Source organism: Emydura macquarii, unplaced genomic scaffold, assembly GCF_026122565.2.
Source record: "Emydura macquarii macquarii isolate MOO-44397 ecotype Brisbane River unplaced genomic scaffold, CSIRO-AGI_Emac_v2 contig_2297, whole genome shotgun sequence".
Classification (NCBI taxonomy): domain Eukaryota; kingdom Metazoa; phylum Chordata; order Testudines; family Chelidae; genus Emydura; species Emydura macquarii.
The window spans coordinates 3,107,090-3,134,696 of record NW_027132434.1 but is presented as its reverse complement, the minus strand read 5'-3'; the positions used below and the strand labels follow the sequence as shown (position 1 = coordinate 3,134,696).

The following is a 27,607-nucleotide window of genomic DNA, read 5'->3' as shown; positions in this document are numbered from 1 at the left end:
TATTTATTTTGTTAGTGTGGAATTATTTTCTGATATTACAATTTTTTAAAGGCCAATAGGTATGTGCAGTATACATGCTGAACTAAACCCACCAGTGTATAGTATTGTGGAGGCTCGCTGTGTAGCAGAACTCATGGCTCCATGTAGGCTAGTGTAGAATGGGACCAGACCATGGAATATATATGAAGTGGCAAGTCTGATTCTGATCATGTTGATCTAATGGCTAAAAGCCCATAGAACAGTGACTACAGGGGGCTGTTTGGATGTCCTGTGCACTGTCTGCCATTCGGGGTTGATTCCACTCCCCCAACCACTTTGTTTTTTCCCTTTCCCTAGTCTGCCTCAGGGTTTGTGCAAGAAGTTGTGAATCCCAGCATTGGTATAGGGACTGAGATAAATAGGGAAGAGAGGACAACTCAGACAAACTACAAAAAGAACTAATCTACTTGCAAACATTCTCATTTGCAGTAAGTTTCAGGGTTTTGCTTTCTTGTCCTTTAGTCTAAAAGATGAGTATGATAATGTAAGACTAAACTCAAATTCTTGTTGGAACTTAAATATTGTATATTAATACTTAAACATTCATCAGTATTGTATATCTAATACTGAAACCACCCATCCTAGAAATCGGACAGGATCCATGGGAAATGAAAATAGAGGTGAGTGTAGTACTATGTACATCACATGACCGAAAGGCCTCTTAAATTATTTCTATTCATCCAAAGAATGAACTGCTCATTTTACTTGAATGTCTGTCATCAATAACTAGTCTCTTTAGACCAGTCACGTGCAGTTGTGTACACATTCATACCATTCATACATTTAGTACAAATCTTATGCACATTCTTGCTAAATTGTACTTTCTAATAATATGATTAACTGCGGTATGCTAACTAATGATGGATAACCAGAGTTCTCATTTTTTTAATGTTTGAATATCCTTCCTTAAAATCAGTTTTAGATTTCTCAAGATATAAAATATATATTTGGTAGGTAATTTCATAGAAATGTCTGCTTGGACGTTCTTGCCATTTAAATGTATTTTTTGTATACCCACAAAAATAACTCCTTTTTTCTTAATATTTTACAGCTATGAGTGGTTCCAAACAGATTATTTGGTCACAGTTGTCATATACACTAAACAAAAGGTAAATGCATTTATCAAAAGAAAAGAAAGCCATGAAATCTTATTGTAAATACGGTCATATGTCCTATGAGTTCTCTAGCATTGTTCTTACGTTCAAAAATAAATTTGAAATTAAATTGAAATTGCTGTAAATAATTTCCTTTTTTTATATAAGGGCATAAATTCAGAAATGGTGATAGTTGACCATCAAGATGGTAAGCTGAGAGTAGACATCATTCTGAGGAATTATTCATATCTCTTGCACATTGGTAAGTGCTTTAGTTTTGCATTGGAAAACATTAAAATCTACCAAGAGTTTAGTCCTTCCCTCCCTCCCAACCTGGTAGTCAATGTGTTTGTGTATAGGTTTATTTTTACATCTTATGCTTCTACATTTCCCATAAAAGATGTTAATTTAGATAATGATACTCTGGAGTTAAGTAAATTGTGCCATATTTGTCACCTTAAAGATATAAATTTATAGTGAATGTCTACTTTTTGACATCTAAAGTTCTTTGTATTGTTCCAAGGTGTATAGAATGAGCTGTAATAACAAAAACTTAAAATGTTTTTTAGAATCACTTCACAGTAAGTGAATGATGCTGATAAATATAAAAGCAGAAGGCCATTTGATTTCCAGTTATATCTAAATAAGAGGATGTGCTTTTTCTTCATTTTAGAGCTGAGTTATGCAGTTCAAGAGGACATTGCAGGTAAGATGGGCCCTCCCCTTCTTCCCCAGTTCTTTACCCCATTAATGTCAAAACATGTCAACTTAAGTTTCTCTACTTTTCTCTTCCCTTCTCCATCTTGCTAGCAAATATTCAACAGATCAATAATACCTTTGCCTATGATTAATGTTCTGACACAGCACACCATTTTGGACAGTCCAACGAAACTTAGTTTTCCAGTGTTATGGTATTTGAAGCCACAGGAATGAATGTACAACTTCCAAGGGATTCTGCATGGTATTAATGTCATGCTAACATTAAGAATATAGTTCTAAGGTGCAGTAGTTCAAAAGAAAATATAATTGTCAGGGAAAATATTGGTGTGCTGTGAGTGGGCCTCTCTATTTTTTCTGCGTGCATATATCATTTATAATAAAGGACTCACTGTAAAATCAGAGCAGTATTCAGTAAAGTATCTGGAGAGTTAACAAATTGTGTGTGGATTTTTTAAAAGTATGCTTTCTAACAGTTATCTAGGCCCAGCTGTCTTCCTGAACTGTCAGCTTGCTTGCTTGAATCATCCTAGTTAGATACTGAAGTTTTGAGGTGAATACATATAGATGCCTTGGAAATATTAAAGATAGAATATCATTGTTCCAGTCCCCACAGGCATATTTAAAATGTGTTTCTTAGTGCTTAGAAACGTATTCTGTGGTATATTTGCATACAGGACTTTGTATTAGATTGTTACTCAGTTTTTTTTAAATTCATCTGTTTATTGAAATATAGTTGTACAATAGAGGGGGTTGTCACTTATGTGATATAGAAAAAGTGGTACTATTTATCATTAATTGGTAACTCTGAAATCATGAGCATTAACTTGGCCAGATGAGCAAAATGTACTTAGTAAATATACAGTAAATTCTTTATTAGTCATTCATACTAAGCTATTGTTTTTAAGAATACAGTGAAGCGTGTCAAGGAGGCCTGGAAGTATGTTTGATTTGGCATTTTAATTTAGCACAGTAATTTTGTATGTTATGAGAGGAGATTAGATTCTAGTACTTACTGAACTTAATTATAATGAAACTAAATAAAATAACTTCATGCAAAATTTCACCAGCGTTCTTCTCTTTTCTTTTCTTTTTTTTTTTTTTTTTTTTTTAAGTACACATTTCTGAAAAAGTGGGAAAGGTGGAGGTTGTCCTGAAGAAAAAAGATAATATTCCTTGGAGTAAATTGGGACAGCCACTTGAGAGTCACAATTCATTTATCAGGTGCACAGACAGAGGTAAATAGTCTTTCATTTGTTATACAGGACAACGCATTTCTCTTCTAAACCACATTTGAGGCAAGGACCTTCCAGGCCTATTTTACCAAGCGGTCCGAAATAGGATTCCCAAGGGTGGGGCACAAATCTTTATCCTGTCCTTTTGCCTTTTATAGTCAAGCCTTCAGCCTGTTCCAAAGAGGTTTTCTGATCAAGGGTATATAGAAACCCTGCTAGACGGAGCTGTAGTGAAAGCTTCTTGTCCGAGGGCAGAATCCAAGACCTCTCTGATCTGCAAAAAAAAAAAACCATGGGAGAGCTGGCAGATGACAGATTGGACCATTCTGTCAGTGTTGGATCTCATCACAATACCTCTGCGTCATAGCCACTTGAGAAAACATCAGTGGACATTGATATCCCAGTAAAAGCAAGCAATGCAGGGAACATTGCATTTGGGTGATGGATGACCTCTGTGCCTCTTAGGGTTAGTGATAGCTTGATGGCAATTATCAGCTAAGGAATGCCTTCAGTTCAAATTGTAGTTACTACAGATGCATCCTTTTTGGGATAGAGAAATCATGCAGATAGACACTGTACCCAGGGAACTTGGTGTTTCTAAGCATGTGGCGCAAAGTGCCCTATATTCTTGAAATCCGTCTTGCCAGTGCTTAAGGTGTTTTATGGTGATCTGTTTGGCCAATGTTGATCCCTCTGTATGCCCCTGTTCAAAAGCTACTTGTTTGAGATCATCTTTTTATTTGACAAAAAAATTCTGGGTTATCATAAATTAATCCAAGGTACATTAGTCTCTTTGCCAGGTATACGTGGTGCTTTACACTTTGATCCTTCCCATCCCAAAATTAAGAGCCCTAGTCATTGGGTATTAATGTGGTCTGACAAAGCCAATGGAAAGAGGCACTCAGTACATCTTTCTAAGCTTATTTTCTTATGTGAAAGATCATTTTCTTAATGGTAGTGAATTCAGCTTCAGAATCTATTGACTCCCTGAAATCAGATTTTATAAATATAAGGGATTGTGCTTGTAGCAAGAAAACTTATCCCAATTTTTCAAGTGGAGACAGCTCCAGTTAACTAAGTTCTCTACTATGTGGAATATAACCTGTGTTGTTCACCTTTCTTTTTAATATTTCTGAAATATACATTATTAAAATAAAATGGAATTTTTAAAAATGAAGCAATATCCTCACAGGCTATGCTTATTTATGGATGACTCTGAATGAAACTAGGGGAAGGGATAGCTATAGGCTGGCGGCAGAGGTCCCAATTTGAATTTAAAAAATTGTAACAGTTTTTAAAGACTTATTCCACAGATGTACTGAGATACAAGAGATTTTTGCCTCCAGCCGGATATATGCAAAATCATGTAATATTCCAGGTAATTTAGTTAATCAGACATGTCTCCACTTTAAAATTGAGTTATTTTTCTTGCTATCATGAATTTTCTGGTTATTCTGTGGCTTTAAATTGTGCTGATTTGGAAGGAGCTTTCTGTTTGTATAGGTTTCCCCAGTTTCTAGGGTGGGAAGAAAGGAAAAGAATCTTGAAAACTATTTTAGGAATCTCAGAATAAATGCTTCTAAATACCTCTGATATTGTGTGCAGAAAAACCCTGAGAGCCAACCCCCTGGCTCTCAAAATCCAAAATTTAAGCCCCCAAAAGAAAAACTTTTGAGTTTTGATTTGGGTTTTGATTTAGTCTTAAATAGCCCTTTCAGTCTGCATACATAGTGGTAGCAAGTAACATCCCTCACTCTGTAATGCCCTGCTTTTTCTACTGCCTCTAAATGAGCAGATATGATGTTGTTAAAATAACAGTGTGGGAAACTGGTACTTCCTTACATTTTTCTGAGGCACAGAAAAAAATTTCCTAGAGAATCGTTGTTCAAATAATCTAGAGTTCAAGTGATCAAGTTCATAGACAGTAACGAGCAAGCTTTGTGTAAGAGGTTCAGTAATTCTTTGATGAGAAGATCAGATAAATGAAGTTGAAGTTTGTTCAAGACAGATGATTCCTAATTTTGCAGGTTACAGAAACCTTTAATCAGAAGTGTAGTAAAGGAGAATCTCTGAATAAGAAATAGTATTCAATGTAGCCAGTTACATTAATAATCTATCTTTTGGTTTAATGGGGCTATAAAAAAGAAACCTTGTATACTAGTAGAAATCTTTCTGTAAAGAGATGACTTCTTTGATCAGAAACATGGAGCCAAAAGATTTAGCCCCTAATTCTGTAAAAATGTACTCATATGCCTAAGATTATGCACTGAGAGTTGGGTTCTCTGGTCTGCAAGGCCACTGTGAGCCATGTAACCACATGCCCTCTCCCCATGTGTAAGTGGTGGGGGAAATGTCAGGGAGGGGAGTGGGCATGGCTCCTGTGCTTCTTGAATTTGCACTGGAGTCGAGAAACTCAGGTCCAGTGATCCTCAACTGGCACCTTTCAGTACCCCTCTTCCCCAAATCTCTGCTCCCTCTGATTATACTCTGTTCTCTTTTTGAAAAACTATTTAACTCAGGTTTAAAACATATTAAGTTTCTTTTCAGATTGAACTGTAGGGGGAAAAAAATCTATGGACAGATTGGGAAAAAGGCATGCTGTCTTGAAATATTAGATTTCCAACTGAATTGTGGTATGTTCAAGATTGGCAGTATGTATTTTGTCGGCATTACTCATGTATTCCAATGCAAGGGACCATATTGCAACGTTTCCATACTATCACGTAACTTGAATGAGATACCCCGTTTGGGGGTGTCAGGTTACTCAGTGAGGTAATGGTCTCTCCACATTGGTTTCCATTTATGCTCTCATTTTTTTCCAACTGTTTTTGTGTTGCTATTTGTTTCCTGTTGATTACATCATGTAATGAGGAGACATTTTCTTTAATAAAAATTGCTTTGGGCTTAATGGGAAAATTTTTCTAGTGCTCTATAAATTCTGAAAAAACAATGAGAGTCCTGTAGCACTTTAAAGACCAACAAATTTAATTTCTGCAGGCATAAGCTTTCATGGGCTGTAACCCACTTCCTCAGATGTAAGGAATGGAAATCAGATAGGAGGTATATATATACATCCAAGGGTAAGGAACAACAATGGGGAAGGTAGATATAAGCAAAGTCCATTCAGTTAGAGTAGTTGAGGCCTATTCACAACCATTGATTAGGAGGTGAGAATGTGTGAACAGTGACAATTACTTCTTGTAATGAGAGAACCATTCCAAGTCCCTATTTAGAGCCAGTTTGATTGTGTCAAGTTTGCATATGAGTTCCAGTTTTGCAGTTTCTCTTTGAAGTCTGTTTTTGAAGTTTTTTTTGTAGAAGTATGGCAACTTTCAAGTCAGCTACAGAGTGTCCTGGGAGATTGAAGTGCTCTCCGACTGGTTTATGGATGTTACCATTTTTTATGTCTGTTTTGTGTCCATTTATTCTTTTGCGTAGTGACAGTCCGGTTTGGCCAGAGTACATGGCAGAAGGGCATTGCTGGCATGTGATGGCATATATTACATAAGTGGATGTGCAGGTGAATGAGCTCCTTATGGTGTGGCTAGGATCTGTGATGGTGTCACTAGAGTTGATGTGTGGGCAGAGCTGGCAACGGGGTATGTTGCAGGGGTATGTTCCTGGGTTAGTGTTTTTGTTGTATGGTGTACGGTTGTTGGTGAGTATTTGCTTCAGGTTGGGGGGCTATCTGTAAGCAAGGATAGGTCTTCCTCCCACAGCTTGAGCAAGTGAGGGATCATCTGCTAGGATAGGTTGTAGATCCTTAATGATGTATTGTAGAGATTTTAGTTGGGGGCTGTAGGTGATGGCCAGTGGTGTTCTGTTGTTTTCTTTGTTGGGTCTGTCCAGTAGTAGGTGACTTCTGGGTACCTGTCTGGCTCTGTCAATTTGTTTCTTCACCTTTCCAGGTGGGTATTGTAGTTTTAAGAATGTTTTATGGTGATCCTATAGGTGTTTGTCTCTGTCTGAGGGATCGGAGCAAATCCGGTTGTATATTAAGGCTTGGCTGTAGACAATGGATCATGTAACGTGTCCAGGGTGGAAGCTGGAGGCACGAAGATATGTACTGCGGTCAGTTGGTTTTCAGTATAGGGTGGCATTAATGTGACCATCCTTTTTTTGTATTGTAGTGTCCAGGAAGTGGATTTCTTGTGTGGACTGGTCTAGGCTGAGGTTGATAGTGGGGTGGAAATTATTGAAATCCTGGTGGAATTCTTCGAGGGACTCTTTTCCGTGGGTCCAGATGATGAAAATGTCATCAGTGTAGCGTAGGTAAAGGAGAGGTGCTTGGAGACGAGTTTTGAGGAAGTGTTGTTCTAGGTCAGCCATAAAAATGTTGGCATACTGTGGGACCATGCGGGTGCACACAACTGTGCCACTGACTTGAAGGTATAGATTGGCTCCAGATCTGAAGTAGTTGTGGGTCAGGACAAAGTCACAAAGTTCAGCTACCAGGTGTGACATATCATCACCAGGGAAAATGTTCCTGATGGCTTGTAGTCCATCTTGATGTGGAATGTTGGTGTAGAGAGCTTCTACATCCATAATGGCTAGGATGGTGTTTTCTGGGAGATCACCGATGGATTGTAGTTTTCTCAGGAAGTCAGTGGTATCATGAAGATAGCTAGGAGTGCTGGTGGCATAGGGCCTGAGGAGAGAGTCCATATAGCATGTATAAATTCTGACTTATCTTTCCGCATAATATGTAAGAATTTTCTTGCTTTTGATTTATTTCTGTAGCATTTACTTGTTTGAATTTTTAAATAAGCTTCTGCTATGCCTTTAGGGTCTCTCTGCATCAAATATTTTTTATTGATTTAACTGTAGTGGTAATTGAGATTTGAGACTCTTGTTTTGAACTTGTCTGGTTTTTTTTTCCTAGTGGCTATTTACTTTATGTATATTCATTTAAAATATCCATCTATAAAAAGGAAAATAAGGACAACCCAGGGAATTATAGACCAGTCATCTTAACTTCAGTACTTGAAAAGATAATGGAGCTAATCATAAAGCAATCACTTTGTAAGCCCGTAGAAGATATGGTGATAAGTAATGGTCAACATGGATTTGTCAAGAAAAATGTCAAATCAGCATATTATATTTCTTTGATAGGTGACTAGCCTTGTGGATAGGGGAAGCAGAAAATGTGATATTTTTTTTTTTAGTAAGACTTTTCATACTGCCTCACATGACCCTCTCATAAACAAACTAGGGAAATATATAGCTTAGATGAACTTACTATAAGGTAGGTGTATAATTGGTTGGAAAACCATACTCGGAGAATAGTTATCAATGGTTCACAATCAAGCTGGAAGGTCATATTGACTGGGGTCCTGAAGAGATCTGTCCTGGGTCTGATTCTATTCAGTATCTTCATTAATGATTTGGATAATGGCATAGAAAGTACACTTAAAAAGTTGGCAGGTGATACCAAGCTGTGAGGGGTTACAAGTGCTTTGGAGGACAGGATTAGAATTCAACATGATCTTGACAAACTGGAGAATGGTCTGAAGTAAATAGGATGAAATTCAATAAGGACAAATGCAAAGTACTGCACATAGGAAGGAATAATCAATTTTACAAATACAAAAGGGAAATTACTGTCTAGGAAGGATACTGCAGAAAAAGATCTGAGCGTTATAGTAGATCACAGTCTAAATGGGTGTCAACATTTATGGGCTATATTAGCCAGAAGTGTTATAAGCAAGACATGAGAAATAATTATTTCACTCTACTCAGTACCAGTAAGGTCTCAACTGGAGTATTGTGTCCAGTTCTGGGCACCACACTTTGGGAAAGATGTGGACAAATTGGAGAGAGTTTAGAGGAGAGCAACAAAAATGATCAAAGGTCTAGAAAACATGACCTCTGAGGGAAGATTTAAAAAATAGGGTTTGTGTAGTCTGGAGAAGGTGGGGCGTGGGAGAGGGAGAACCTGATAAGTCTTCAAGTATGTAAAAAGTTGTTCTAAAAAGGAGAGTGATAAATTGTTCTCCTTAACCATTTAGGACAGGACAAGAAGCAGTGGGCTTAAATTGCAGCAATGGAGATTTAGGTTAGACATTAGGAAAGGCTTCCTAACTGTCAGGGTAGTTAAGCTCTGGAACAAATTACCTAGAGGTGGAGGTTTTTAAGAGTTTCCACAACCAATGACAGAACAGGTTAGATAAACACATGTCCAGAATGGTCTAGATAATTCTTAGTTCTGCTTCAGTGCAGGAGACTGGACTAGATTACCTATTAAGGTCCCTTCCAGCCCAAATTTCTCTTCACATACGATTCTATATGTTGAAAGAGGGTTGTGGGATTTCTGTGTTAATTATCTGCAATGAAAGTAAAGGGAAGGTTGGAGTGATTTAGGTATTGGCAAATCATCTATCAAGAGAATTTCTCCCTGGGCTCTCTAAAAATACTTCTAAGAGTACAACTTTTGCTTTTGAAATTGCACAAATAGCCACATTTTCCAGAGTTCTTTGGAAAGAATTTCCCTGCTGTACTTACAAAGTCTGACCCCTTTGGTGCTCTATTTCAAGTTACACAAATTGAAAACTATTACAGTTTTTTTAAAAAGTCCAGCAAAATGTATATATCTTTGTTTGCCAAACATCGTTGCCTCCAGTCTTTAGTTACCATTTTGCAAAAAACATTTTTATTCAAATGGAAGAATGAAAAGATTTCCCTGGGGCTCACCATCAGTGATTTGATGGTTTGAGAATGAAGCAATGGAAAAAGTAGTTCTTAATTTAAGGAATTGACTTATTTGCTATAGATTTTAACTGACTTTTTAATTGACATACAACATTTATTTTGTTGCATTTGATATGGCCTTCTGTATGGAAATCCGGATATGTATGGAAATCAAAACATGTCTGTGAAGAACTCTTCTCAAACTTGCTGTAGAATGTTTTCTTCTTGTGTTGGTAAGACAAAATCAAGTTAAATAGTTATGGTAGCAGAGGAATTAAGTAAATTTCTAAAGGGAACCAATTTACAAGGAGTTCATTTTTAATATTTCCAAAAAACCCACATAGTTATATCTCAGGACTGATCAGTAGGGAGAAACACTTCAAGATAACTTATTTGAGGGTTAAAGACATTTATTCCACCAGGCTTAATCCTCAATTTTTTAAAGACAAAGTGCTAGGGATTTTCTTGAGGAATAGTTACTTATAGAAGTGGTGACAATGCCCTCTCTTTTGTTAGTTTTTGTTCTGTGTTGCAATGTTGGTGATATTTGAAGTCAAATGTTTTATAGAAGGTATGTTTCTGCAATTAGATGATACTTTAAAGAAAATCATTTGAATAATTTATTGATTTTATGCTTAACTGTAGTGAGGCATATCTCCATTAAAAAAGCATAAACAAAAAGTTGATGGCCGTGGTACTGGCATTCTGTTAGAACATATATTGTAGAATAAAGGCAGAATGTACCCATTAAAATATACTTAGTACAGTTGTAAAACCTAGCAGTTGTTCTAATCTTCCAGTCATTCACATGATTTTCTTGGCAGTGTTTTTCTGGAAAGTGTGCAGTATGGCAATCACCCCATTAGGAGATAGGCTGAGATTATCACAACACATTCACACTGCTGTGCCAGGTTGGAATCAAACCCAGGTCCCAGAGGTGACAGACAATCACTTCCACACAATGCTACCTTCATCTCCTGTATGTAAGAGACTCTTTAAAGGGACACTTATTAGGCAAAAATCATACTTAAAGTAAAATATTTTTGTTATTTATAATTTAAATTAATCCATATGAAACCACTTAAGTTACTTTTCATGTTTAATACTTTTTCTTTACTATTTGTACTTCATTCAGTTTGGATAATGACATTAGATTTTCTAGCTTCATTTCCTGGTTCCCATACACTAGCACATTGATGCAACATTTTTGTGGAAAATGCTGCAAAAAGCATTTAGTTCATTTTTTTTTTTTTTTTTTTTTTAAAGTGTGGAACATTATGGTTGATCACCATTTCAAAACTATAGTTTTGAGTGTAAATTCATCTAAGGTCCCTTTTAAAAAGATTCATTGCTTGGTATGGGCTGAAAAAAACATTGCATGTGTGTTCCTGGGCAGCTAGGGCTTCATTTTTTTTTTAATTCCTACTTACCACAGAATTTAACTGACAATACTATGTGTGCAGTGCAGTTATAGCAATGTCGGTCGCAGGATATTACAGAGACAAGGTGGATGAGAAATATCTCTTACTGCTGATGAGAGAGAAGTTGGTTCAATAAAAGATATTATCTTACCCACCTTGTCTCTCTAACACTGTGTGTATATCATACTCTGAATTAGTTGGGTTACAATCACAGATATGCCATCACCTCAGAAAATATGCAATAGTTGAAACTCAGTAGGCAAATCAAATAGTATTTTATGAAATGTAGATTTTGTTTGTGGCTCAGACAGGGTGACATGATATAAAAATCCTTGTTTTCTGATGCAGAGTAGAATTTTTGTTTTTATACCGTAGGGAAAAACATTAGGGCTTCACAAAGCATTATAGCATGGCAAGTCTGAAAATTATTGTAAAGTGACTATATAAATAAAGGCAATAGCCATATGCACCTTGGAAAAGCTGATACTCAGGCTAGGATCTTCAGACTAATTTTTACTGAGAGAAAATTTTAGCCAGAACATGGAGGTTTTCTACTCTTATCCCTTCCTTCCTTCCCTGTCTCCCCACTCTCCCAAAAGTGTACATAATCTTTATCTTCCACCTGAACAGCTGCATCAAGAATTTATCTTGGTTTAATGCCTTAGTCAAAGACTGAGAAGAAACCCGTTAGCCAGTTACCCCTCCCAGTTCTTTATTAATTTCATGATTTGTTTTTTAAGCAAAATCTTTCAGGACCTGAACAGACATTTTATATTGAGTCATACTAAACCTGCTCTTGGCTTTCTCTCTTCTCCCCACATTTCATCCCCCCAACCACCCCAAACTGCAGTTAAATATGTACAAGGAAAGGTCCTGAGAAAATTCACTTGTATCTTTAGTCCACCTTGGTTCCTTTTTGCACCTCCTTTCAGAAAAGAAATCCCTTCTATATGTGCCACATGTTCCACAAAGTCTTCCTCGCACATAACAAACACATTGAACTGATGTGGCAAAGAATGTGAGGAGAAGGGTTTTTTATAGATTGCTTTTACACCAGTGCAAGGAGTCTGGGTAACAAATGAGCAAGTGGAAATTCTCACTGTTGAGAAGAAATTTGATATAATTGGCATTACTGGAACCTGTTGAGACTATTCACATGATTTGAATGTTAAAATAAATGGTTATAACCTGTTAAGGAAGGATAGAGTAGATAGATGGGTGGCGATGGATGGTGGAACTGGATATTAAACGTACCACCTGTTTTGCGTTAATAACTCCAGAATCATAGGGTCTTGAATGCATATGGATCAGGGTGCTAGGTAATACAGCCCAGAAGTGGTTACTGTTAAAAATTTGTGCCTTACTTCTAATAAGGGCATTTAACCATTAGAACAGTTTACCAATGGTTATGGTGGATTCTCCATCCCTGGCAATCTTTAAATCAAAATGGGATGTTTTTCTATGAGAGAGATGTTGTAGTTCAACCAAGAATTAATTCAGGATAGTCCTATGGTCTGTGTTGTGCAGGTCAGACTAGGTGATCCCAAGGGTCCCGTCTGGTTTTATAATCTATTAATCAAATGGGAAAGGGAGAAATAGAAAGCAACCAGTATAAATTGGAAGTTCTGAAGTGTAGAAAACTGATAAAGGAAACTAAAGACATCACAGAAAAATCTTTGTCTGGCAGGACTAAGGAAAATAAGGAGATAAGTATATTGGGAACAAAGAAATCCCAGTGATGGTATAGACCTATTAATTAGACGGAGATGATAAATGTTAATACAGAAGTGTTCAATACATATTTCTGTTCTGTGTTTGGAAAGAAGGATGGTGTATTTGACTCTCACAAGTATGATTCAGTCCTTTAGTAACCAAAGAGAATGTTAAATACCCTCTACTAGAGAAGAACATTTTAAAATTTGCAGGTTTGGCTAACTTGAACTCTAGAATCCTAAAATATCTGACTGAGGAGATCTCTAGTCAAATGTCAACTTTTCTTAAATTTTGGCATACTGGAGAGATTCCAGAAGACTTGAAGAGTGCTAATGTATTCGTATTCAGAAAGGGCAAGCAAAATGACCCAGGTAATAATAGACTGGTTAGCCTGACATCTGTCCTGGAAAAGATAATGAAAAAGTTGATACAGAAGTCGATCAATAAAGGATGATAGAGGGATGGTAATATAATTAATGTCAGTCAACATGATTTTATGGGAAGTAGGTCTTGTCAAACAATCTGATATAATTCTTTAAGATTACAAGCTTAGTTGGTAAAAGTAACTGCATAGATATAATATAGTTAGAATTTAAGATATTTCATTTAATGCCACAATGTTTGATTAAAAAATGAACACTGAATGGTATCAATAGAACACATGTTAAATGGATTAAGAACAGGCTTACTAACAGATCTCAAAGTAATTGTCAATAGGAACTCATCAAACAAGGGTCTTCCTAATGGGATTCCACAAGGGTTGGTTCTAGGCCTGATGTTTAAGATTTTTATCACTCATTTGGAAGTAAATATAAAATCACTGTTGATTAAAATTTGTGGATTATGCCAGTGTTGGCTGAGTGGTAAATAACAATGAGGACAAGGCAGTCATATAGAGTGATCTGAATGGTTTGACAAGCTGGGACAATTCAAACAAAATGCATTTGAATACAGCCCAATGCAAGATCATACATCTAGGAGCAAGGAATGCAGGCCATACCTACCGAATGGGGGACAGTTTCCTGGAAAGCAGTGACACTTTTCAAACCTGAAAAGGTTTGTTTGTCAGTGGACTGGCGACTCATCTCAAGCTCACAGTGCAATGCTGTGGGAAAGAGGACTCATGCAGCCCTTGGATGTATAAATGGGAGTAGCGAGTAGAAGCGGGGAGCTGATTTTACCTTTGTAACAACATTGGTGAGAATGATACTGGAATACTCCTTAAGGTTCTCATGCCCACATTTTAAGAAGAATTTTGAAAAATTGCAGAGGTTGCAGAAAAGAGCCATAAAAACGATTCTGGGACTGGAGAAAATGCCTTCCAGTGAGAGACTTTGAGATCAATCTTTAGCTTAGCAAAAAGGAAGATTGAGAGGTGACCTGATTGGTGTTCAAGTACCTTCATGGGGAGAAAATACGGATAGTAGAAGGCTCTTTAATATAGTGGAAAAAGGCATCTCAAGAACCAATTGCTGGAAGCTGAAGCCAGGCACACATTTTTAACAGGATGATTAACCTCTGGAACAAATTGGCAAGGGAAGTGGTGTATTCACTATCTCTGAGAAGTTTTCAAGTCAAGACTTGGGCACCTTTCTGGAATATATTCTTTAACCAAGCACAGATTACAGGGGAAGATAACTGGGTAAAGTTTAATGGCTTGTGCAATGCAAGAGGTCAGACTAAGGCCTTTGGGCCTTAAATTTATGAACAACAGACTTGATGAGAGAGGAAGGTCTAAGAGGGAGTGTGGCCTAGTGATTAGGGTATCAGATTGGGTTTCATGTGACCTGGGTTTTATTCTGGGCTCTGTCACTGACCAGCAGTATAGTCTTCTGTGCCTCTTTCCTTTTCTATCTGTTTTCTGCTTTGTTTTGGATTGTAAGAACTTAGATTAGGAAGTGTCTCACTGGGGTCCGGAGCTCAGATGAGGCCTTAGGTGCTACTGTAAAATAAATAATAACCTTGGGTTTAGACACTGGATTTGGACCTAGGTCTATGATCTATTCCTTTCTTTGCCACAGGCTTTGTGTAACCTTGGGCATTAGCCACTGAGGGTCTGTCTACGCTGCAATTAGACAACCATAGCTGGCCCATGCTGATTGACTTGGGCTCGCAGTGTTCAGGCTAAGGGCTATTTAATTGTGGTGTAGGCATTTGGGCTCCATCTGTAACCTGAGCTCTGGTACTCTCCGACCTCACAGGGACCTGGAGCCTGGGCTCCAGCTCGAGCCCAAACATATACACTGCACTTAAACAGCCTGTTAAGCCCGAGCCCCGCAAGCCTGAGTCAGCTGGCACAGCCCAGCTGTGAGTATCTAATTGCATTGTAGACATATCGTTAGACTGTCTGTTCACAGTGCCCACATCTTGAATCCTGTGTGCAGATCTGATTGCCCCATATCATAAAAGATATATTGGAATTGGAAAAGGTAAAGAAAAGGGCAGCTTAAGTGATTAGGGATATGGGAAAGCTTCCATATGAGAGGAGATTAATAAAACTGGGGCTTTTCGTTTTAGAAAAGAGACAACTGGGCTGGATACGATAGAGGTCTATACAATCATGATTGGTGTGGAGCAGGTAAATAAGGAAGTGTTATTTACTCCTCTTCATAACACAAAAACTAGGGGTCACCAAATGAAATTGATAGGCAGCAGGTTTAAAATGAACAATAGGAAGTTTTTCTTACACAACACAGTCAACCTGTGGAACTGCTTGCCAGAGGATGTTGTGAAGGTTAAGACTATAATGGAGTTAAAAAAGAACTAGATAAGTTCATGGAGGATAGGTCCATCAATGCTATTAGCCAAGATAGGCAGGGATAGCTGTTTGCCAGAGGCTGGGAATGGTCGACAGGATGGATCACTTGATGATTACCTGTTCTATTTGCATTGGCCACTGTCAGAAGACAGGATACTGGGCTAAATGGATCATTGGTCTGACCCATATGGCCGTTCTTCTGTTCCTGAGTTCCCAGTTTGAACACTGAAGTAATACTGCTTTACCTCACAGAGCTGTTTGAGAATAATATTCATAAATGTTTGTGAGGAACTTAGATCCTATGGCAAAAAGGGTTATTCATCTATTTTGGGTACATTGGGGGAAATTTCTTCAGATTTTGAAATTGAAGCAGTGGTGTGAGCTTTCAAATAAAACTTAAAAAGAAGGTTATGCCCCTTTCAGGTAATTAGAAATCCTATGACTCTGTTTTTTTTAAGAGATCAGCTCACTGTGGATAAATTCTTAACTGGAAAATTACTTTCTGCTTAACTAAAACTTGGCTGAAATACATGTGATGAATGTAAGTTTTTGTTTGTTCCAGTTATGGATCTTTGAGGTAATGTTAACTAATCAGGTAACACATGTAAATGAGTCCATCAAAAGTATTTTGCAGTAAGTTCCATGAAAACTATCTGAGAGGAAGTGAATAATTTTTGGCCTCTAAAATGTAACACTCTGAGAAAATATTGCATTTTGGGTTTATGACCGTAATGCAGAGCTTTCCTGATGCTTCTTATGAAGGTATACAGAATCTATAAGATTCTTGGCATATATTGACATCTTTCAGTGAACATGGTAGTTTATTATGTCTCCAGGAAAATATAGAGGCAGTGACTGCATCTCCGTAGTTAAAGTTGATTCTGATGTGGGCTTAAAATGGGGCATAAACCCCCGTTTTTCTTTATATATAAAGTTTCAGTGTGGAAACGTCACTTGCTAGTTTTTGTAGAACTTGAATTTTTGTGTGTGTTTTAGTTTCTCTTCATAGGCTTGAGCTTTTAATAGGAAGTATTCAAAATAGATCTCTTACTGCAATTTGTGACTGTTTCACTTTTTGTTGACATGTATTGCTAAAACAAAATTGTGTAACTGTACAAAAATTGATAGCTGAATCTTAAGTAGATCCTGATATAGGACAGTTCTTAAATTTTTAGTATTACAGTTTGCTTTTTGCCATTTTCCCCTCATGATTGAAAATTGATATACAAGTGGTAGCCATTTATAAAATCTTTTTTGTTGTGTACATAAAATCTTGTCCATCCAGATAAAATTCTTCTCCATCAGCTGCTACACCTTTCTAGATTTTTAACCTACGAAAAAGTTTATATGCAGTACTGTCTGGGAAGGTTTTATGTGCTGGAAGGCAGCCACAGATATCTTGCTGAATCTTGAAATGATCATGCCAGAATATGAAACTCCTTTATTGCCTTTTCAGATAAAATGATGTGGAAATCCTGCTCATCACCCCAAAATACAACATCTGGGATATTTTTTCCCTCATCAATTTGTTTTAGCTGTTATTGGATGTATTGGACAGAAACCATGAAAAACATGTATGAAAAAGACGTTTAGTATTTCAAACACATTAAATTTTTAAGCACTTGTTTCTATATTAATTGCTATACATTAAAGTAACTCACTACAGCAATACATGCTGTAAAACACCATAGAAAATGGTGATATGTTTCAGTAACAGTAGTGTCTAACTAGTAACTGAGACTCTAATTTAGCTTAATTACAACTTTGAAAATTACAGAGCAAACTGGACATACAGTATCCTGCACATATGCTTGCAGGCATAATTATATGGTTAGATGTTCTCGGCTCTTCTACACATTTGATTATCCTTGAAAATAAAGCTATTTGGGGACATATGTACACATACAGCTCAGATGGAACAACTTGCTTTAAACAATCTTACTTTAATCCAATAAAAATGTCATTTTGCTGTAAGACCCTTTTTCTGTTTAAAAGCTTTTGCTTTTACTACTTTTCAGTTAAATTTCCTGAGACCAGAACAATGTAGGCTTTTATCATTATGACCTGTTCTGTAAGGAGGAAAGTGCTATATACTGTAAAGGTAAAGTGCTTAGACTTAGTGGCACCAAGAGCTATATGAGGAGTTTTCTGATTTAAAAAAAAAAAACCAAGAGTCCTGTAGCACCTTAAAGACTGACAAATTTCTGTGGGCATAAGCTTTCGTGGGCTGCAACCTGCTTCGTCAGATGCATGAAATGGAAATCACAGATAGGAGAGGGGGTGGTGCGCGTGCGTGCGCGCATCCAAGGGCAAGAAACAACAATGGGGAGGGCAAGTACTAACAAAGTCAATTCAGTTACAGTAGATAGGGCTATTCACAACCGTTAATGAGAAAGTAAGAATGTGTGAACAGTGACAATTAGTTCTTATAATGAGATAACCATTCCAAGTCCCTATTCAGATCCAGTCTGATTGTATCAAGTTTGCATATGAGTTCCAGCTCTGCAGTTTCTCGCTGAAGTCTGTTTTTGAAGTTTTTTTGTAGAAGTATGGCAACTTTCAAGTCAGCTACAGAGTATCCTGGGAGATTGAAGTGCTCTCCGATTGGTTTATGGATGTTACCATTTTTTTATGTCTGCTTTGTGTCCATTTATTCTTTTGCGTAGTGATTGTCCGGTTTGGCCAATGTACATGGCAGAGGGGCATTGCTGGCACATGATGGCATATATTACATTAGTAGATGTGCAGGTGAATGAGCTCCTGATGGTGTGGCTGATGCGGTTAGGACCTGTGATGGTGTCACTAGAATCGATGTACGGGCAGAGTTGGCAACAGGATTTGTTGCAGGGATAGGTTCCTGGGTTAATGTTCTTATCATATGGTGTATGGTTGCAGGTGAGTATTTGCTTCAGGTTGGAGGGCTGTCCGTAACACATTCTCACCTTCTAATCAATGGTTGTGAATAGGCCTCATCTACTCTAACTGAATTGACTTTAACACTTGCCCTCCCCATTGTTGTTTCTTACCCTTGGATGTGTATATATATATATATATACACACACCTGCTATCTGTGATTTCCATTTCATGTATCTGATGAAGTGGGTTGCAGCCCATGAAAACAAATGTAGAGTTCTGCACTTAGGACGGAAGAATCCCATGCACAGCTATAGACTGGGGACCGATAAGCTAGGCAGCAGTTCTGCAGAAAAGGACCTGGGGGTAACAGTGGATAAGAAGCTGGATATGAGTCAGTAGTGTGCCCTGGTTGCCAAGAAGGCTAATAGCATATTGGGCTGCATTAATAGGAGCATTGCCAGCAGATCGAGGGAAGTGATTATTCCCCTCTAGTCGGCATTGGTGAGGCCACATTTGGAGTATTGTGTCCAGTTTTGGGCCCCTCACTACAAAAAGGATGTGGAGAAGTTGGAGAGAGTCCATCGGAGGGCAACAAAAATGATTAGGGGGCTGGAGCACAAGACTTATGAGGAGAGGCTGAGGGAACTAGGCTTGTTTAGTCTGCAGAAGAGAAGAATGAGGGGAGATTTGATAGCAGCCTTTAACTACCTGAAAGGGGGTTCCAGGGAGGATGGAGCTAGGCTGTTCTCAGTGGTGGCAGATGACAGAACAAGGAGCAACGGTCTCAAGTTGCAGGGGGGAAGTCTAGGTTGGACATTAGGAAAAAGTTTTTTACTAGGAGGGTGGTGAAGCACTGGAATGGGTTACCTAGGGAGGTGGTAGAATCTTCATCTTTAGAGGTTTTTAAGCTGCGGCTTGACAAAGCACTGGTTGGTATTATTTAGCTGATGTTAGTCCTGGTTAGTCCTGCTTTGAGCAGGGGGTTGGACTAGATGACCTCCTGAGGTCCCTTCCAGCTCTATGATTCTAAAACTTATATCTGCAGCAATTTGTTAGTCTTTAAGGTGCTACAGGACTCTCGTTGTGTTTGCTGTATATAGACTAACACGGCTACCTCTCTGGAACTTTTCTGATTTAAATTTTCTGATATAAAAGGTATATTTAATTTGTGAATATATTTACTTAGTTTTAAATGAAAACTGAATGTAACTTTTGTATCTGTATTTTTCTTAATAAACTAGTAGCAGCTTTCTTATTTGTGCTGTGTGGCAATAAAACATTGCAGTTGACCAGCTTTGTCCTGATCCTGCGGTTACTGGGAAAAGGCATCTGAGGGTGCTTGTCTAGCCCTTATTAAGCTGCACTTCCATGGCACACTGCCTAGGGGGCAACTGTAGCCAATGAAAAATATTTATTTTTCTCCTGCAGCCTTTAGCATTTACATGAGCTTGTTTGGTTTTTTCCCCTCTTGGCAAAGATTAATCTGCAAACAGCAAAATACTCAATGAAAGGATGACCAAAGTAACAATAAGGCCCATAGCAGAGAAGTTGCAATAAAGTCTCTCTCAAAAGTTAAGGTCTGCATTAATCCATTAATGCTATTAGATGGCTGCTAGAAATGCTCTAAAACAGGCACTACATAATTTGCTTGTATGAGAAATGATGAAAAGTACTTTTGTTGCATGTTTAAAAATGAAATTTAAATATCTAAATCTTACAAGAATTGACCTGTATTTGGGCTGGAATTTAATAGAATACCTGAAATTTTGAGACTTCCACACACCCCCAACCCTAAAATAAAGTAAATACTGTAAAATAGTTGGTATGGTAACTTGTGTGGAAAATAGATGAACTCTTAATCTGTGCTGTGAAAAGTTGTGAACTGTGCCTCTATAATATCCTCTTAATAAGCATTAATATTTGATTAACATTGAATAGATTGGAATAAAGAATCTTCTTGTTTCTGCAGTTAAAATTTGTCTCTGTTTTAAAGTTTCCTGATTCTAAACACTTGAGCTGTAAACAAACAACCAAAAAATTTTCGATGAAGTATTGCAATATTGTTTTCCATTTAAATGGAAAATGAGGATAGTACACTTCTTGCTTTAATAATCTGTGAAGGATTTTCTAACATCTGATACTTTATGTACAAATAACATAAGAGTACGTTCTTTCCCTGTGATATTTGATGATGATTTTATAAGTAGACAAATTTCGACTAGAAAAAAGGTGCACATTTTTAAACAGAAAAGATAATTAATCACTGGAGCAGTTTAGCAGAGATCTTTGGATTCTCCATCACTGGCAATTCTTAAATAATGATGGGAAGTTTTTTAAAAGATATACTCTAGTTTAACCACAGCTATTAGATTTGAAGCAGGAATTAATTCATGGAAATGCTACAGGCTGTGTTACCCAGGAGGTTACAGGCCATAACTGATCACAATGGGCTCTTCTGGCCTTAAACATTTGACTCTTTTCAGGAAGATATAAAAAAATTCTGTGCTTGCAGCAAATCCAAATTGTCTAAGAGCAAAATGTCTTGCACCAAACTAAACTCTCACTATGTTCATGTAAGTTCACAGTACAGTTATGAAAAAGAAATCAAGATTTCTAAATACAGTTTATTGGATCATGAACAACAAAGGCTCTGTATATAAACATTTTTTGGAAATCTCTCACTGTTGTAGCAGCAGTGGAAGACTAGTGTAGAGGGGCCATAGGCAATTTTACTGTCATACATGGTAGTAAAACACCCATGCCCTGTATACACTAGCTCTAACGCTATTGCTATCACCAGTGCTGCAAGATTATTTCCAAATGCTAATGTAAATAGATCTATATGTGTTCTAAATATATAGGAAGGTAGCTTACAAAAAAACCCCAATCTCTTCTGCTAGTATGATCAGTCTAGAAGAGAAATTTCATATACATTACTTTTTTCACCTTTGTCTTGCTGCCCATTGGCTTCTCTCCTTTTTCTGCACCTTCCCCAATTTTGTGCCAGCTGATAACCCAGACTCCTGGATCTGTTCTTTAGATTATAATATAGGAATATATATTCAATTTCCAGACCAAAATACATTTTTAATAAATCTCTAAAACAATGTAATAAGAATCCATTAAATTCTCCCTGTAATTTTTAGTGTTGCGTATGAGTGAAATGTGCATATTTTAAAAACCATGTATGCTGACACCATTAAGAGGTGCAGAAGAATAGAAAGCCAGGATTAGATTTATTACAATGTAGAAATCCCCTACAAGTATAATTGTTTTCTGAATACTTCTGTACGTCAGAGCCTAACATGACTGTTTCTTTACCAGTCATTTTAAAAAACAAACAAAAAAACCTCTCAATCCTTCTCTTTTAGGTTTGTATTACAGAAAGTGCAAACTGATTTCTAAGACAGAAGTCACCCATGACACCAAACTTTTCTGCTTAATGTTGCCACAGAGTACTCATCTCCAGGTTCCTGTTGGGCAACACATATTTCTCAAACAAATTATTGCAGGTAAGAATCTATCACTAACATTACTTAATAAAAGTGTTTTTTCTTGATAATTAGGAGCATGACTGACAATTTCCTGCAATATCCTGAAGGAACTTTATTGAATTTAGATAAATCTTATTGGGGTCCATTGTATTAAAAATGCAATTGTGTGTATGTTGTGGAATTATATGTATGTAACTTCTCTAGGAGACTGAGTAATGCATTCTCTGGAAGGTATTAGACACTTCAAAGGGGTTTTTAGATTAATATGTAGGAAGTGGATTTCCTAGGAGTTATCTGGGGGTAAGGGGAATGCAAATGACCCATTTTGAATCCACTCTTTTGAAACTACTACCTGAGGGGGAAAACTAATTACCTGCTTCGGGAAACTTCAGATCAAAGCTTCCTAAACTGTAAAAGGATGGACTAAACATGTTATAAGTGTGCTTATTCTGAGCTGATACTGTGATGTACCACAAAAAGAAACCCTGGGGTGTGGTTTGGAAGCACTGCTCCAGCCAGACTCCATGTTAGGGTTGGGGTGATCTCTGGTAAGCTTATTAGCATTTGTGTAGATTCTTTTATTGTTTTTAATCTTTTTCTTTGTAGTGCTTGTACCTTAAAGATAAAATAGGCTTGCATAGAAAGAATTGAGATAACTTACAATTGTTGGCAATTGCTCTGTTATCAGTCTGTGAAGAGAAAGCAAGCTGCCTGTCTCTGCTAGGAATAACACAATGAAGCAGGGAACTGTGCAGAGTGGAAATGCCCCCTCACAAGAGTGCTTATATAACTTTTCTGAGCTAAGAGTTATACAGTTCTTTTAATTAGTGGATGGAAATAAATGACACTTTTAATTTGAAGAGGAGAAGTGTGGGATGTACCAGTAGGGAACACAGAACAACAGTCCCTGGCAGCTTTATGATCTCTGTCCAGCAGCAGCCATCTTTCTCAAAAGGGAGGCATATGTCCATTACTAATGAAAGGTACATATTGGAGATTAGGCAGCCTCTGTCTTCAAGTGCCTCCCCTGCCTCTAGCAGCAGTTGGGGGCCATTTCATTCCACCTGTGGGGCAGCTACTTTAAAAATTCAGACCTGAAAGAGAAGTACCAGAGCAAATCATGGTAGCTGCAATGGCAGCTGAAAGAGTAGGAGGCTCAGGGCCTGCATCATCTTTCCCTTCCCAGCTTAGTGTCTGCTTGCAATAGTAGAACCTGGAAGTCACAGCTTTTTCCCTACTAAAAAGGGAGGGGAGAAGATTAAAAAGCAAAAAGCTCAAAGTGGCTAAAAAGTACCAACGGGCCAATCAGGCAACCAATGTAAAGTGGCCAGCCTATTCTTAGAACACCTGATGCCCAGTCTGTGCTCCTTGTGAAAACTGCATCTGTGAACGCTGAAGCAAAACATGGATAAAAATAGCCAGAGAACACACAACAAAAACCGCCTTCTATGGTAGCTAGTTCATTCCGGCACTAGATGCTTATTCTCAGTCTGGTGGAAGATGAAGCCCTTACCCTGAAAAACGATCAGAAAGGGTTATTAAGAGATGGACAAACATCTTAAATCAAGTGGGTGGTCTGGCAAATGTAAATAACAAAATTAAATTTAAAAAAAATAGATACAGATTCCTGCATTGACTATTTAGAAGTTTGTAAAGCTAATATCACTTATATGGCTGCACAGAGCCTTCACGATGTCAAAGATGGACATTAGATACATCCTGCAGATCTAATATATAGATGAACTTGATTCTGAAATAAGCAAAGGGAAACAGCATGATGGCTTTCATCTGGTATCCATTACAAGGCCTCTTCCTATCTAAAATGGAGAATTAGGGTTCACGTGCACTGAGTACGTCAGTGGCAGCTTGCAGTGTGCCAAAATCCCCAGACAATATTTAGAACTTATTTGCTTCCAAGACAGTTACTAATGTATACTAGCTGGCTCCCTGGATTGTTATGCCAGGGAAATAATCTTTCCAGATGTCTTTCCTTTGATACATACTATTGACATAGCTGACTGCTCTTTCTCCTTTCAACAACTGGTGTTAATCTTAGCTTTTCTTTGAAACATATAACTGTCTCTGCCAGCCAAAGTAAAACTATGTGTGTAAAATATCACACTCCCTGTACAAACGTAGCGCTTCAGCCTTTAGTTCTCAGCTTTTTAATCTAGTACTACTAGTTTTTCTCTTCCTACCAGTCTAATGTTCCAGTTTGTGCCATCTGGTTTCCCAGATCTGTTTTTGAGCCACAAAGAGTACGGATTGTGGTCATGGCCACTCCAGCCATTTTATTATTCTCTGCTTACTGTAATAAACATGGTAGAATTCACAAACCAAAACTTTGTTTAACATTACTTAAGGTTGCTCTCAGTAAACCAAACCATAAAATACTAGGGAATATAAAGTTAAGGATTAAAATGGATTAAAACCTTGCAAAGTCAAGCATTCTTAAATTAGGAAATGCCAGAATGAATGTTGTGCATGCAGCCTTAATTTGGCCCCCTTAATTCGTAGTTAAGACGACCTAAATCACGCTGTAGACAGTGCTAGAATCCCTTCCATCGGCGTAGGTAGTGTCTACACAGAAGCGCTACAGTGATGCAGCTGCACCTCTATAGGGGTGCCAAATTAAGGCTTCAAGGACAATGTTTAGTATGGCATTTCCTAATTTTAGTGCTTGACTCTGCAACCCTTTGATCCTTATTAAATCCTTAACTTTATATTTTCTAATTTCATTTTTATGGTTTAGTTGATAATGAGAGGAATCTTAAGTGATGTTAAATGAAGTCTTTTGTTTGTGAATTTCCTTAAATTTGAAGAGAAAATGTTTTATATATGTGCTATTTAAATAATAAAGCACTTACACATTTTAGGGCTTCTGTTTTGGGGAATTCATTAATAGCAATTTTTGAATCTTATGTAGAGGTCCAAAAGTGGACTTTTTGGGACTTTCATTACAGTTTATACTGAAAAGAGAATAATCTCTTTAATATGATCTAGTATGTTTAATGTTGTACTGTGTGTGATACTTTGTGGGTTCATTCAGATAAGTAAGGGGTTGTCACCACCTGCCCTGTAACCTTGGGTGCTTCTGTGCTGTGCAGTCTTCACTCAGAGCCCTGACACCAGCAGTCTGGTTACAGCACAATGACCTTACCACCCACCTTGGTTACTCTTTGCAGCCTGAGACCAACAGTTTGGAGTCTATCTAATGCTGTTTCCTCTGCGGTGCCCAGCAGTCACAAAACCTTAAGTTCACTGTCCCTTTAAAGAGACAGTACACAGCACCAGCCTGTTAGTCTGCCTGTGGATTTTACTCTTCAATTTGAAACACCGTGTGGAGACTATTAACGAAGAACAGCTATTTAAATGATACCAAGAAGGAGGAATTGGGATAGAAATGGTTCTAAATAAATAAAAGTAAAAATATGCTTCTAAGACTAAAACTTTTAACAAAATAGAATGGCTGATTAGTTCTGATGTTCAGGTCCAGAGAATCTTATTGGAGAGCAGGAAGCCTTCCACTAGGATCACTTACCTGGCAAAATAGAAACGCTTCTCCTGCTGGGTGAGGGAGCATAAATTCTTCCCATCTCCCCACCTCTACCATCCATCCTGGAATACTTATTCTACCTGAAGCAGCAGCTCTTAGCACTGTCCGTTAGGGTACCCCTAGTGGCAATCTCAGCTTTTCATCTACAGATCCAGGGCAGTTCAATTTTCTTCCACAACATGACTGTCAGATTCCTAAAAGGCTTGGGAAAGTTCTTCTCCCAGGTCAGAGATCAAGTCCCTCCATGGGACCTCAATTTGGTCCTCTCCAGACTCACTGGGCCCCCCTTTGAGCCCATGGCATCCTGCTCCCTGCTCCACTTGCCCTGGAAGGTCGTCTTCCTGGTGGCAATTACATCAGTAAGATCCAGTTGTGACCACAGCCTGCATTACTGCCAAAGGTAGTGTCATATTTTCATGTCAACCAGGACATCTTGCCAATGTTCTTTCCCAAGGCACACAGCTCTAATGAGGAAAGGCATCTACACACATTGGATATCAGGTGAGCATTGGCTTTCTATATAGAGGAAAACTAAACCCTTGTGAAGTCCATACAGCTCTTCATAGTGGTGGCCAAATGCATGAAAGGCTGACCAGTTTCATTCCAAAGAATTTCCTCTTGGGTCACCTTCTGCATCTGTGTATTCTATGAGCAGGTGAAGACCACGCCTGCCGGCCACTCCAGCAGCCCACTGCAGCTTTCTTGGCCCAAGTACCGATTCAGGACATCTGCAGGACTGAAACTTGGTTCTTGGTGCATACCTTTACGTGCATTACACAATCATACAGCAAGTGTGGAACGACAGGGGCTTTGACAGGGCTGTTTTGCCAACAGCATGTCCATGAACTCCTGGCCCACCTCCAGAGGTACTGCTTGTGAGTCCTCTAGCATAGAATGGACATGAGCAAGCACTTGAAGAAGAAAAGACGGTTACTAACCTTTTGTAACTGTTGTTCTTCAGGGTGTGTTGCTCATGTTCATTCCATGACCCACCCTCCTTCCTCTCTGTCAGAGTTCCGGCAAGAAGGAACTGAGAGTGAGGTGGGCCGGCAGCGCCTTGTATACTGGCGCATATGTGCACTACTGCAGAGGGCACTAGAGCCATACTACAATAACACTGAGGGGAAAAATCTCTAGCACCAGTGCATGACCAACCTGATTGCTTTCTACGAAGAGGTGACTGGCTCTGTGGATGTGGGGAAAGCAGTGGACATGATATACCTTGACTTTAGCAAAGCTTTTGATACGGTCTCTCACAGTATTCTTATCAGCAAGTTAAGGAAGTATGGGTTGGATGAATGGACTATAAAATGGATAGAGAACTGGCTAGAGCATAGGGCTCAACGAGTAGTGATCAATGTCTCCATGTCTAGCTGGCAGCCGGTCACAAGCGGAGTGCCCCAGGGGTCGGTGCTGGGGCCGGTTTTGTTCAACAACTTCATCAATGATCTGATCTGGAGGATGGGGTAGATTGCATCCTCAGCAAGTTTGCAGATGACACTAAGCTGGGGGGAGTGGTAGATACCCTGGAAGATAGGGATAGGATACAGAAGGACCTAAACAAACTGAAGGATTGGGCCAAAAGAAATCTGATGAGGTTCAACAAGGACAAGTGCAGAGTCCTGCACTTAGGACGGAAGAATCCCATACACAGCTACAGACTGGGGACCAATGAGCTAGGCAGCAGTTCTGCAGAAAAGGACCTGGGGGTAACAGTGGATAAGAAACTGGATATGAGTCAGCAGTGTGCCCTGGTTGCCAAGAAGGCTAATAGCATATTGGGCTGCATTAGTAGGAGCATTGCCAGCAAATCACGGGAAGTGATTATTTCCCTCTATTCGGCATTGGTGAGGTTGAATTTGGAGTATTGTGTCCAGTTTTGGGCCCCTCACTACAAAAAGGATGTGGAGAAGTTGGAGAGAGTCCATCGGAGGGCAACAAAAATGATTAGGGGGCTGGAGCACAAGACTTATGAGGAGAGACTGAGGGAACTAGGTTTGTTCAGTTTACAGAGGAGAAGAATGAGGGGGGATTTG

The 27,607-nt window shown here is 38.4% G+C and overlaps 1 protein-coding gene across 5 annotated transcripts in view; it reads left to right on the top strand.

Moving 5' to 3' along the window:
* LOC137161463 (melanocortin-2 receptor accessory protein 2-like) overlaps positions 1-27,607 on the top strand; it is a 138,444-nt gene that overhangs the window by 22,049 nt on the left and 88,788 nt on the right. For 4 of the 5 annotated variants that reach the window (XM_067560745.1, XM_067560738.1, XM_067560737.1 and 1 more), the window contains 5 exons: positions 1,091-1,148; positions 1,302-1,395; positions 1,807-1,839; positions 2,966-3,088; positions 21,893-22,033. In XM_067560745.1, the coding sequence (XP_067416846.1) occupies positions 1,091-1,148; positions 1,302-1,395; positions 1,807-1,839; positions 2,966-3,088; positions 21,893-22,033 (449 nt within the window). The remainder of the gene's footprint in view (positions 1-1,090; positions 1,149-1,301; positions 1,396-1,806; positions 1,840-2,965; positions 3,089-21,892; positions 22,034-27,607) is intronic. The other variant, XM_067560740.1, reaches the window with a different exon arrangement.